Below are 13,404 nucleotides of genomic sequence, written 5' to 3'. Positions count from 1 at the left end.
GGGAAAGAGGACTTACACAAGAATCCAAGAATAAAACTGATACATACTAAGGTATAGAAAAGGTATTTACTTCTTTGGGTCAACAATTTCTGAGGTTTTTGATCAATGTAAAGTTTAAGTCACAGGATACTCAAAAATTAAAAGTCAGACATAACAAGAGTGAGAAGCGAAAAGGACTGATGAGGTTCTATCTGGGAATCTTTTTTCCCCATAAGGAAAAACTTACCTTTCCTATGTACAGTCCTTACATAAATGGAATTAACAAAAGCCCACCCACCAGATTCTGTATAAAAATGAGGTATATTCAGTAGGAGGTGTAGATGAGTTATTCAGATTTTCTGTCACTGACAGTGAAGACTTTGGGGCTCTAACCAAGACCAGGTTGGCTACTCCGCCACTAACTGCACGGTGGTTGCTTCCAGTATCTATTCTATTCCCAAATTATTAGTCCAAAGTTTACCGTCTCATTAATTTTTAAATCCTGATTACATGCTAAAATGATATTTTGGATATACTAACTTATATAAAATATACTATTAAAATTAATTTCAGAGGTGCCTGGCTGGCTCAAGTCAGTAAAGCATGTGACTCTTGATCTCAGGATTGTGAGTTCAAGCCCCATGTTGCTGTAGAGCTTACTTAAAAACAAACAACAGAGGTGCCTGGGTGGTTCAGTTGCTAAGCATCTGTCTTTGACTCAGGTCATGATCCTGGGGTCCTGGGATCGAGCCCCACATCAGGCTCCCTGCTCAGCGGGAAGCCTGCTTCTCCCTCTCCCACTCCTCTTGTGTTCCCTCTCTTGCTGTCTGTCAAATAAATAATTACTCATCCGTCTAAATTCTTTTGTATTTAAAGACCCTAAAAGTTTAAGTATGACCTTCTGCGAAATCTATCCTCAACTATTTTTCACTAAACTATTTCACCTATCGCTGGTAATATACAATGCACAGGTTTATAATAAATACACTGTCTTGTTCTCATTTCCTTTATTTATGTAATTTTTGTCTCTACAACAAAACCAGAAATCCCCTGAAGGACACAGGAGATATTCTAGGAAGACTGGGCTCAAATCCTCACAATGGCACCTTATCAGAGATGTATGCTCTGAAGTAAACGACTTAATTTTTGTGAGCCTGTGTTCATTCTGCATTTTCTCATCTGTTAGATGTACAGTGGAGGCGACACACACCTTATCTTACATTTCATTGAAAGCACTGTCTTAATGGTACTTTATAGTGTTTATAATGTTATCTTTTGTCTTATGTAAAACCTATCAGGGCACTAACTAAAGTGGAGGTCCAAATATAGATGATCTTGGTAAGGTATCCATTACATTATATTATATACATTACAACACACTACAGTGGTCCTGAATCAAAGCCCCTAACAATCCTAGCACTGAATTCAATTCAGGCTTGAAGAGAAGTCTAAGTTGTAAGAATAAAGGGTGAGTGAAGTAAGGAATCGATTAGAAATGTGCAAAGAGCTTCCTCTACACTGATACTCATATAGAAATGATGGGCTCCTCCCAGTGCCATTCAACGAATGAAGAGCAAAGTATACCCTTAGAGTTTAAGAGTTTCCAAACTTACTAGTTGATTCATAAGGACTATGAACATTTTCCAAGTGGCACTGGAGCTGGAAGGGCGTGGAAAACTGGCGGTAACAGTGCTGGCAGATAGTATGACCATCTACCTCACCGTTCTGCTGATCGAGTTCTACGTGGTGTTTCATATGGTTCATGAATCTGTAGCACAGCACAAGAAGTACAGAAAACAAAAAAATCAGCAGCCTTGGAATCCCAGAACACACATTATGTGCGCCCCCCTTCCCTTGTTTGGGACAGTCCCTTTCTGAGCCCAGAAAAGGGTTCTTGAAACTAAGAGTTCTGTGGAAAGATGTACTGGTTTCCCTTACTCCACCCAAAGTTTTCTCTTATTATTACCACAATACCTCCTCCTTCTATAGTACCACTTATTAATTTAATGATAATCCTTAGCCAGACTGGAAAAGAGGACTACTGCCCAAAGAGAAAAGACTAAAACATATAAGAAAATTTCAGTCTTCTCTTGTCCAGGGTAACCTCTGAGGATCTTTAACACTTACCGAATGTTGTTTTTTAGCCTTTTGGTACAATGTGGGCATCGGAAAGATGTGGCAACCTTAGGGAAGTTTGTGAGTTGGGCCACTTTGCCACCATCCCGTCCATAGTAGAAGTCATCTACTAGCATGATGAGTTTGGTCTGGACAGCATCACCCACATTCTCATTTGGCTCTGGTACTTTGGTAGGTGGTGACAGAGCAGGAATAGGTGTAGAAGAGGGTGTGGAAGCAACAGGAGCTGTTTTCTCAGGGGATGGGGGCTTTGCAGCTGATGGGACACTGGGTTCTGAATCCAGAGACTTTCCTTTCTTCTGGTATTCCACCATTTCTGGGCAACAGTACTATAAAGGAAGATCACTGTGGTTATCCTGGGGGCTGGGATGTGCCAACTCCCCAACCTCATGAACATCTCTTGGGAATGGTTCTAGGTATTCTCATCCAGGTTTCACCCTTCAATTTTCTATAATGTTTCTAGGATTACGGCTCTTTCTAATGGATATTTATTTATAGCCATATGCCTCTCCAAACCCTGTACCTTGTATTCCTCCCTCCTGCCTTAGATCCTTCAACCACTTACTAGCATACTTGCCTCTGAACTCCGTGGCAGGAAGAAATTCCAACCTTTGTGTCTGGACTAATACCAAAAAATGAAAAGGCTAGAAATGGGAACTGGTTAATGACTCCTGGTTCATCCAAGGACACAATAAATAGAAAATAAACCGAGGGGTATCTAGGTGGCTCAGTTGGATTAAGCATAGGACTTCAGCTCAGGTCATGATCTCAGGGTCCTAGGATCGAGCCCTGCATTGGGCTCCCCACTCAGCAGGGAGTCTGCTTGTCCCTCTTCCTGCTCATGCTCTCTCTCGCTCCCTCAAATAAATAAAATCTTAAAAAAATAGGGGTGCCTGGGTGGCTCAGTCAGTTAAGTGTCTGCCGTTCGCTCAGGTCACGATCCTAGGGTCCTCGGATCGAGACCCATGTAGGGATCCCTGCTCACTGAGGAGCCTGCTTCTCCTCCCTCTGCCATTCCCCCCACTTGTGCTCTCTGGCTCTGTCAAATAAATAAATAAATACATCTTAAAAAAAAGGAAAAAGAAAATAAACCAAGGCCAACTTAGTTTGAGTTGATTATCTAACAAACCTGTCCTCCTGTGCAGTTTCAAAACCAACCACAGCCAAGGAATTAAGGTCGCATATATTCCAATCTACCTGAGAGTCTTTAAATGTATAATGTATCCTTCTATATTCCAAAGTTTGAAACTCTTCTAAAACAGGCCAAAAGGGAGCACAACCCTTTAAGAAACTTCTAAGTCATTTCAGAGTCCCTGATTCACAAGCTCCTAATCCTAGAGGAGGTATGCAGTGGTAGCCACTGAAGCTGGATCCCCATCACAACTGGTATCACTTACACACATGTGACCTCTCAAAGCTTCAGTAACACGGAATTGAGCATTACACCGTGGACATATTTTCCGTCCACCATCCTGGAGGTCGAACACTGGGATAGAAGAAGAGGTCACTGGAAGAAGTGAGAAGCATTGATAAGATTAACGAGATGATACTGGAAACAGATTACTGGCCCTTTGAAGAAAGGTTAAACACTCCCTAAAGGGCATATTAAAGTTGATACGCAAGCATGAGTGATCACTATGAGGACCATTTCTTTACCATTCTTTTAACTCTAGGCCAGGGGTCAGCACAGTACAGCTCCTAGACAAAATCCAGCCAGATGCTAACTTCTGTTTGGCCCATGAGCTACGAACGGATTTTACTTTTTTGTCGTAATACAACTTTTTCTTTAATTCAGTTAACACATAAAGTTTACCTCTTAACCATTTTGAAGTGTACAGTTAAGTACATTTGCACTGTTGTACAGGCAATATCCATAACTTTTTTCATCTTGTAAATCTGAAACTCTGTACCCATTTAACAATTCCCCATTCCTCTCTTCTCTTAAGTCTCTGGCAACCCCCGATCTAATTTCTGTCTCTGTGAATTTGACTCCTCTAGGTACCTCATATTAAATGTAATCACACAGTATTTACCCTCTTGTGACTTAGTTCAGTACTTAGCAGAATGTCCCTCAGAGTTCATGAATATTACAGCATGTGTCAGAATTTCCTTCCTTCAACAATAAGCTACTATATGTATATATCATATTTTGTTTATTTATTCATTGGTTGGTGCTCATTTGCACTGCCCCCACCTTTTGGCTATGGTGAATAATGCTACTATGAACATGGGTGTACAAATATCTGCTTGAGTACCTACTTTCGATTCTTTTGGGTCATACCCCAGAAGGAGAATCGCTGAATCAGATGGTAATTTTATATTTCATTTTTTGAGAGACCATCATACCAATTTACACTTCCACCAGCAATGCACAGTCCAATACCTACACATCCTCACCAACACTTGTTATTTTGTTTTTTGGATAAGAGCCATCCTGATGGGTGTGAAGTGGTATCTCAACATGGTTCTGATTTGCATTTCTCTAATCATTAGTGATGGTGAGCATTTTTTCATGTGCTTAACAGCCACTTGTATATCTTGTTTGGAGAAAGGTCTGTTGAACTCCTTTCCCCAGTTTTTAACTGGGTTGTTTTCTTGTTGTTGAGTTGTGCTTTATATATTCTAGATGTTAACCCTTTATCAGATATATGATTTGCAAATATTTTTTCCCATTCACTGGGTTGCTTTTTCACTCTGTTCACAGTGTCCCCTTTGATACCCTAAAAGTTTAAAATTTGATGTAATCTCATTTATCTATTATTCTTATATCTACTACTATATTTTTCTTTTGTTGTCCATGCTTTTGGTGTCATATTTAAGAAAGCATTGCCAAATCCAATGTCATGAAGCTTTCCCCCTATGTTATCTTCTCTTATAGTTTTAGCTTTTATGTTTAGGTCTTTGGTTCGCAGAGTTAATTTTTATATATGGTGTTTGGGTCCAACTTCATTGGATGTGGATGTCTGATGTTTCCAATACCATTTGTTAAGTATTTTTACATTTTTTAAATGGTTGAAATGAAAGCAAAAGAAGATATTCTGACACATGAAAATTACATATAATTCAGAGTCCACAAACAGTTTTAGTGGAGCAAGATCATGCTCATTTGTTTGTATACTGTCTGTGGCTGCTTTTGCACTACAATGGCAGAGCCGAGTAGCTGTGGCAGAGACCATATTTAGTGCATAAAGCCTCAAATACTATCTGGTCCTTTAGAGAAAAAGTTTGCTGGCCTCTGCTCCACTGAAAAAACCCTTATGCTCATATCCTGTCCACACCTGAAAACCTCTCTACCAAATCCCTCCCAACTTTAAAACCTTGTGCAGAAATCCACCTCCTCTGTGAAGCTTTTTATTTTATTATTATTATCCCACCCAACTGGTCCATTTCACTCATCTCCACAGCACAAGAAACACAGAATTATCTCCTTATAGCTGATGTAGTTACGCTTGGCTATCCCCTTTCCTACACTAAAGTTTCATGTAACAACAGACTGTGGCAACTATATTCTATGTCTCTATTTCAAAGCATAGAGTTCTAACATAACAAGTACTTTATTAATGTTTCTGAATGACTGGATACTCTTGTCTTTCAGGTTACTGTACCTTTCATTGAAGACTCAGGTCCGCTGGTTCTCTGGGAGCCATGGGCAGAACTGTTGTTGGATACCACCACTGGCCCAGGACTCTGGCCCAGGGAAGGGATGGTGTTAAGGGTATTCACCAGTTTGGCTACTTCATTGCTATTTTCACCTGTAACCCCAGGTCGCTTCACAGTGACAAAGCTGGCAATGCTCACTGCAGGTGGAGAGGGGAAGGAGGGAGCTATGTTGGCCAAGTGATAATCATCTGTTCTCCACCCACTGCCCCACCCAGCACTGCCATCTCCACTTCCCAGGGCTCACCTAGCTTGGGATTGGGGGTCTGGCTGGATTGGCCTGGAGGCTGAGCAGCTAGCTGCCCCAGTGAGGTCGGCTGTGTGGCAGTGGGAGTGGTGGAGGTGCTGGGTGTGGACTTGGTCTGCTGGGACTGGGACTGCGGGACGGTGCTTCGAATGGTCAGAGTAGCTGGGATGACAGTGGTGAAGGTGTTGGTGGTGGGCCGCACAGGCATTGTGGAGCCTGGCCTCACTGGGGTCATCTGAGAGAACACTTGTGGGACTCCGACTGTCGGCTTAACAAACTGGGTACCTGGGGCTTCAAAAGAGAGACAAAGAAAAGTACCAAAGCTTGGTCAATGAGCTCACCTCTAATACATTCCACCTGTCTTTACTGAAAATACTGGAATAAGAAAAGATTATTTCCCCAAATTTTTTGGTGGCCATCAGAGGCTAACAAGAGTAGCAGAGACTCTAATGTCTAAGACAATACATAGCCAAGGTGATAATAGATCCTAAGGAATCAGTCCTATTAAATTGAAGAAAGAAGATTCCTATCAACTCCTCCCAAAACACCTTACCACACTGCCTTTTTAATCCCAAGAACATAATCAGGAGTAGCTTCTCCTCAGTACTGGAAGAGCGAGGATGAGTACAGAGTAGGAGGCAGTGTGCGTATGTACAGGCCAAAGGGCAGCTGTAGTCCTAAGAAAGCAATCTTTCTTTCTCAGGATACTAAAGGAGTCTTCCATTCTTTGATATGAACTCAAACAGAAGACGGACTATGCCATTCTACTAGGATCCCAGAGGTGAATCTCCTGGTTCAGCTGTAAACAATTCCACTGACAAATATGTAAGAAATACCAGAACTAGGTAAGTCAAATTCATGAGACTTAAGGCCAAAAGCACTGTGTGGGCTCTGAGAACAACAACAAAAACTTAGGAAGACAAGCTCATGGAGGCACCCATACAACAACTAAATTAGGCTATTTTTTGGCCTGAACTGTAGTAAACTTACAGACACTAAGTAAAGAACTGTGGGGAAAATTACGAGATTTTAAAAAATTATTTTCAATTTAGTTTCTTAAAAAAAAAATACTAACTAGTCATTGGCAAATTTATCACCAAAGGGTAGGTCATTTAATTTATATCCAAGATCTATGCTATAAAATTAAAGCAAAATAAAGTTTATAATCCCACCATGTAAGTGAGTAGACATGTAAGAAATATGGAATTTGGGAGTTTGCATTAATAATATTCCTTCAGGATAACAAACACTAAAACACCAGAAACAGAAAAATGACTATATAAAACCCTGTTTGAAGGGTGGTAAAAAGTTGAAAAGAAAAATAAATAAAAACCACCACCCTGGCCAAAGGTTAGAAAGTTTTTAAAAAATTGGGCTTAAATCAATATAATCTTTATATTTTTAGATTTTCCTTAAACACACTTTTTAAATGACCAAGAATATTTTGAGACAAGAAAAACAAATCTTCTGGATTGCCAGTTTATTTCGAATGGGTAGACATTTTTCCTTACCTGGGACTAGTGTTATTGGTCTAACCGTTTGGCCTTGCTGTACGTTCAGCACAATCCCAACCTGATTCATTGCATTTTGTACAGGCCGGACATTTCTTACAGGAAATCCCTGCATTAAAAGCAAAATGATCTTTAACATGGAGATCAGCTAACACTAGCAGAGATTACAATAAGACTACATCCTAAAAGATTCCCACACTCTTACCTAGTGGTTCTTTTTCTAGAGGTAGAGCTTTTAAATGACTGAGATGTAGAAATCTATGAATTTGGCAAACTTTTGAGTGACAAAATATCGAAACTGAAGAAACTTTAGTACATATGAGCAAAAATGAAAACCTACCTTCCTGTCTTAAAAGAACCTCAGCTTAAAAAATACCTCATTCACAAACTGGCCCCTAAACAGATAAAGGCATAGAAGAAGGTAAAAAAAAAAAAAAAGACACTAAGGGTATTCACTGGAGTGATTCAACACAAAACGACTGTTAAGAAATTGTTCCCAAAGTCCACTTGAAATGCCATAAATCTCTGACAAATTTTTAAGAGAAGAATTTATAACTCAGGAAGCCACAGGCAGAGAAGCACTTGTCTTTATGTTCCACATTCAGCATTAGGCTTTCAACTTTGAGTCACATTATATGTCAAATAAGTCATCTTCCTCCTTCTCTTCCAAAGTTCTCCCTGCACTTTACGAATTTCACACACAGATTTCAAGAGTCAACCAACTCACCCCATTTTAAGAAAAAAAAGCCCAAGCAAAGGGCAGGAAGTGTTAAGGGCCAAGTGTGAAGGTTTCCTAAACTAAGCTTTCCCACTAATTTCTGCCCAGATCTTAATCAAATCACTTAACAGCCCTCTAAGGGATAGGAAGAGGAAATTACCCAGATGTGTTATGTTTGGCTTTCTATAAAAATCAGTATTGAATTAAAAAACCGCAGATGAGAAAGACAGGACTTAGAGTTCTAAATTAGAGCCTCCAAAGGTTCACAGTCTTTCTCTCCTTCCCTATCCAACCCCAGAATTCAGAGTCCTACTCACCTGTGTAGTGATGAATATTGGTTGTGAGGCCACAGGAGAACTAGTCACATGATTGGCATTCTGCATGACCTGGACAGGCCTCAACACTGGTTGAGTAACCATTGTGCCCAGACCTGGGGTTGGATTCTGGGTTAGGATGAGTGGCTGTCCACCTTGTTGGACCAAAGAATTGCCAGCTGAAGAGTAAAAGGAAGAAAAAAAAATGTAAGAAAAACAAACCCACATTTTATAAGAAACATTATAGTCTCAGATAAGAAATGGTATCCCAGATATCAAAATATCCAAGATTGTCACACTCACCTTAGGTTTAATGTCACCAAACTCACCAAAAATTTAAGCTTTACCCAAATCTGCAACTAACAGAAAAACTGTAGATAGGGAAGGTTCACTAACATCTCCCCCATATACATCTTAACCAGGGATGTCTTAATGTAGTAAAACTTCTACATGGCTATCATTTTAACTCTGACAATATTAATATATGATTTAACATAATCTCTCCACACCAAATTAGCAAACAAAGTAACATAATTTCTTTTTTCATATTTTCACTAGGTAAAACTTATTCTGTCCAAATATAATTTGTTGTTAGCTAATTCACTTTTAATCTTTTTAAAAGCGGCACATTCATCAACAAACATTAATTCATTAAGCACACAGAATCTAAAGAATGGCACCTCTTCCTAGTGAGTCAAAGCTCAGAAATCCAACAGATTCTCTAAACAACCACTCTTTTACAGGTATGGGAACACAGAGATTGAAAGGCTAACTTTTCTTGCTCTTTTTGACATCAGAACTGATAAGAAAAGACTTGATCAAAAACTAACCAATATCCAGTAAAAATGGTATGACTTCAGAAGATAATGGTTCATTCATAAATAAATATTAATAAATGGACTATTATGGAACCTTTTATAATTATAAAAGTATATATAAAATATATTTTATATTTATTATTTTATAATTATTAATAACTATACCATAATTATTGAACCACTTTAGGTTCTTCTCATTTGTGAGGAAAATAATTTTATAAATGTTTTAAAGTCTGTTTACTACATTTGGCAAAAAAGTCATTAATACTAACTTTCATATTTATTTATTTTCAAGATTTTATTTATTTATTTTGACACAGAGAGACAGCGAGAGATGGAACCCAAGCAGCGGGGAGCCGGAGAGGGAGAAGCAGGCTTCCCGCGGAGCAGGGAGCCCAATGTGGGGCTTGATCCCAGGACCCTGGGATCGGGATCATGACCTGAGCCGAAGGCAGACGCCTAATGACTGAGCCACCCAGGCGCCCCCTAAGTTTCCTATTTATAGCGAATACTCCAAAACCAGACAGAAAATTTGAGCATCAATATACCTAAATCAGAGATTCAAGTAAGATATTGCCTCAACCTTTTACCTCAACTAACAGAATGGGATGGGTTCCTATTAACTGTATGTCCTACTTTGACAGATGGAGTCACTGCAGTTAGCTACAAAGCTAGACCACTGGAGTGGGTATATAGGTGGCTATTAACGGGCCAACAATGGTTTGTCCCAATTTTTTCCAGAAAATGAGTGCCTATCAGTGGACGAGACCTCATAGTTACTAGGCCAGCTGACTAGTGATTATGAGGTTGACACAGATAAAAAATTACAAGTTCTATCTCTGCTAATTATACTGGCAATTTACTATTTTAATTTAAATGTTTTATTATGGAGAAGTTCAAATACATATAAAAACAGCATACCATAATGAACCCCCATGTACCCATCAGCTACAACGATTATTAACTATGGCCAATTTTGTTTTTTTTGTACTTCCCATCCACATTCTATGAATCTAGTAACTCCAATGAATTCTAATAATTCTAATGAATTATTTTAAATGATTTCTACTTTTTTTTTTTAAGATTTCATCCATTTACTTGAGAGAGAGAGCAGAAGTAGCACAAGCAGGGGGAGCAGCAGAGGGAGAGGGAGAAGGAGACACCCCACCGAGCAGGTAGCCCAACACGGGGCTTGATTCCAGGACCCCGGGATTATGACCTGAACCGAAGACAGACACCCACCAAACTAAGCCACCCAGGTGCCCCTGATTTCTACATTCTTACTAAATCTTTCCTTAGAGAAATTCTGACAATTCATGGGTTTTACAAAGTTCTACTTCCAGGGAATGAAAGAGGCAATCAGAATCCTTAGGCTTGGGTGCCTGGGTGGCTCAGTCGGTTAAGCGTCTGCCTAGGGCTTGGGTCATGATCCCGGGGTCCTGGGATCGAGTCCTACATCGGGCTCCCTGCTCAGCCGGGAGTCTGCTTCTCCCTCTGACCCTCCTCCCTCTCATGCTCTCTCTCTGAAATGGATAAATAAAATCTTTAAAAAAAAAGAATCCTTAGGCTTAAAAAGCCTATAAAACAATTAAACCAACTGGGGCACCTGGGTGGCTCAGTTGTTAAGCGTCCGCCTTCGGCTCAGGTCATGATCCCAGGGTCCTGGGATCAAGCCCTCATTGGGCTCCCTGCTCAGCGGCGAGTCTTGCTTCTCCCTCTCCCACTCCCCCGCTTGTGTTCCCTCTCTCGCTGTGTCTCTCTCTGTCAAATAAATAAATAAAATCTTAAAAAAAAAAAAAGAATTAACCAACTAATACCCTTCCTCAAAGTTTGCTCTCAAACTAGGTACCACAGCCATAAACTGATTAAATAAGGAGAAAAGATTCAGCAGCTTCTCTCACAATATGTTCTGCTTTACAAATCTGAAGGTCTTGATGTATTCCTTTATTCTTTTATGTTTACTTACACAGCCTTAAAACCCATAGACAGAGGGCTAAATGGAGTCAAAATGAGCTAAACACGAGTTGAAAAACTATTTATAGAGTAAGAAACCTATAACATTAAATTCAGATCATTCACAGCTCAGAATTAAGCAGTGGTTTATTTTACTACATAGTATTTTTTTCCAAAGCAAATGTATGATCAGTCAGAACTATATAAGTAATTTCTAAATGCTGAATGATAAGATTCTGAAGAACAACAAGAAGAATTGTAAAAACGTTCCAAATTTTTACTCCTGAAACCTTCTTGGAAAAAAAAAAAAAAGAGCTGGGGTGCCTGGGGGGCTCAGCTGGTTAAGCGTCTGCCTTCAGCTCAGGTCATGATCCCAGGGTCCTGGGATCGAGCCCCAAATCAGGCTCCCTGCTCGGCAGAAGACTGTTTCTCCCTCTCCCTCTGCTGGCCACTCCCCCTGCTTGTTCTCTCTCTGTCAAATAAATAAAATCTTATAAAAAAAAAAAGAGAGAGAGCTTTACTGAGATATCATTCACATACCATAGACATTACTCAGATAAAGTATACAATTCACAGCTTTTTAGTATATTTACAAGGTTTGTGCAACTATCACTTCTATTTAATTCCAGAACATGTTCATCATCCCAAGAAGAAATCTTATACCCATTAGCAGTTATTCCCTGTTCTTTTCTCCCCCAGCCCTGGTAACCACAAATCTATTTTGTCACTAGAGAATTGCCTATTTTGGACATTTCATATAAATGGAGTCATACATGTGGTGCCTGGGTGGCTCAGTCATTAACCATCTGCCTTTGGCTCAGGTCATGGTCCCAGGATCCTGGGATTGAGCCCCAGATCAGGTTCCCTGCTCGGCGGGAAACCTGCTTCTCCCTCTCCCACTCCCCGTTTGTGTTCCCTCTCTCGCTATGTCTCTGTCAAATAAATAAATAAATAAATAGTCATACAAAATATTGACTTTTGCATCTGACTTTCATTTAGCACTACGTTTTCGAGGTTATTCAAATTATAGAATTTCATTCCTTTTAATGGCCTAATAATATTCCTTTGTGCAGATAGATCACCTTTTGTTTATCCATTCAACAGCTTAGGTTATTTCTACTTGGGGGCTATAATGAATAATGCTGCTATGCACATTTGGGCAGGACGTTTTGTGTGAACTGTTTGCGTGTTCTGGGTATATAGCTAGGAGAACTGCTGAATCATATAACTATGTTTAACTTTTTGAGAAACTGCGAAACTATTTTCCAAAGTGGCTACACCATTTTTACATTCTCACCAGCATATACGAGAGTCCCAATTTCTCCACATTCTCATCAACACGTGTTATTTGTCCATCTTTTTGACTACAGGATCCTAGGGGGTGTGAAGCGGTATCTCATTGTGGTTATGATGTTTTTCCTTTAATGACTAATAATGTTGAACATCTTTTCATGTGCTTACCGGCCATTTATATATTCTCTTTGGAGAAATGCCTACTCAGATCCTTTGCCCACTTAAGAAATTGGATTGTCTTTTTGTTATTATTTAATTTTTTTTTAAAGATTTTATATATTTATTTGACAGAGAGAGACAGCGAGAGAGGGAACACAAGCAGGGGGAGTGGGAGAGGGAGAAGCAGGCTCCCGGCAGAGCAGGGAGCCCAATGCGGGGCTCGATCCCAGGACCCTGGGATCACGACCTGAGCCGAAGGCAGACGCTTAATGACTGAGCCACCCAGGCGCCCCTGTTATTATTTTTTGAAAAGATTTATTTATTTAGGGGTTCCTGGGTGGCTCAGTCGGTTAAGTGTCTGCCTTTGGCTCAGGTCATGATCTCGAGTTCTGGGATCAAGCCCAGTGTTGGGCTCCCTGCTCAGTGGAGTCTGCTTCTTCCTCTCCCTCTGCCCCTCCCCCTGCTTGTGCTCGTGCTCTCTGTCAAATAAATAAATAAAATCTTTTTTAAAAATGTATTTATTGGGTGCCTGGGTGGCTCAGTTGGTTAAGCGACTGCCTTCGGCTCAGGTCATGATCCTGGAGTCCCTGGATCGAGTCCCGCATCGGGCTCCCTGCTC

The 13,404-nt window shown here is 40.1% G+C and overlaps 1 protein-coding gene across 5 annotated transcripts in view; it reads right to left on the bottom strand.

Moving 5' to 3' along the window:
• Nucleotides 1–13,404, bottom strand: part of POGZ (pogo transposable element derived with ZNF domain) — a 49,213-nt gene that overhangs the window by 9,974 nt on the left and 25,835 nt on the right. For 3 of the 5 annotated variants that reach the window (XM_025858375.2, XM_073888484.1, XM_025858373.2), the window contains 7 exons: nt 8,566–8,741; nt 7,531–7,639; nt 6,020–6,310; nt 5,721–5,939; nt 3,513–3,622; nt 2,107–2,444; nt 1,593–1,747 (listed from right to left, as the gene is read on the bottom strand). In XM_025858375.2, the coding sequence (XP_025714160.1) occupies nt 1,593–1,747; nt 2,107–2,444; nt 3,513–3,622; nt 5,721–5,939; nt 6,020–6,310; nt 7,531–7,639; nt 8,566–8,741 (1,398 nt within the window). The remainder of the gene's footprint in view (nt 1–1,592; nt 1,748–2,106; nt 2,445–3,512; nt 3,623–5,720; nt 5,940–6,019; nt 6,311–7,530; nt 7,640–8,565; nt 8,742–13,404) is intronic. The other 2 variants (XM_025858376.2, XM_025858374.2) reach the window with 1 other exon arrangement.

This window comes from Callorhinus ursinus, unplaced genomic scaffold (genome assembly GCF_003265705.2).
Source record: "Callorhinus ursinus isolate GAN/ISIS: 27379988/994484 unplaced genomic scaffold, GSC_fseal_2.0 scaffold90, whole genome shotgun sequence".
Lineage (NCBI taxonomy): Eukaryota > Metazoa > Chordata > Mammalia > Carnivora > Otariidae > Callorhinus > Callorhinus ursinus.
The sequence above is the reverse complement of the archived record's forward strand: the minus strand, read 5'-3'. Positions and strand labels throughout refer to the sequence as shown.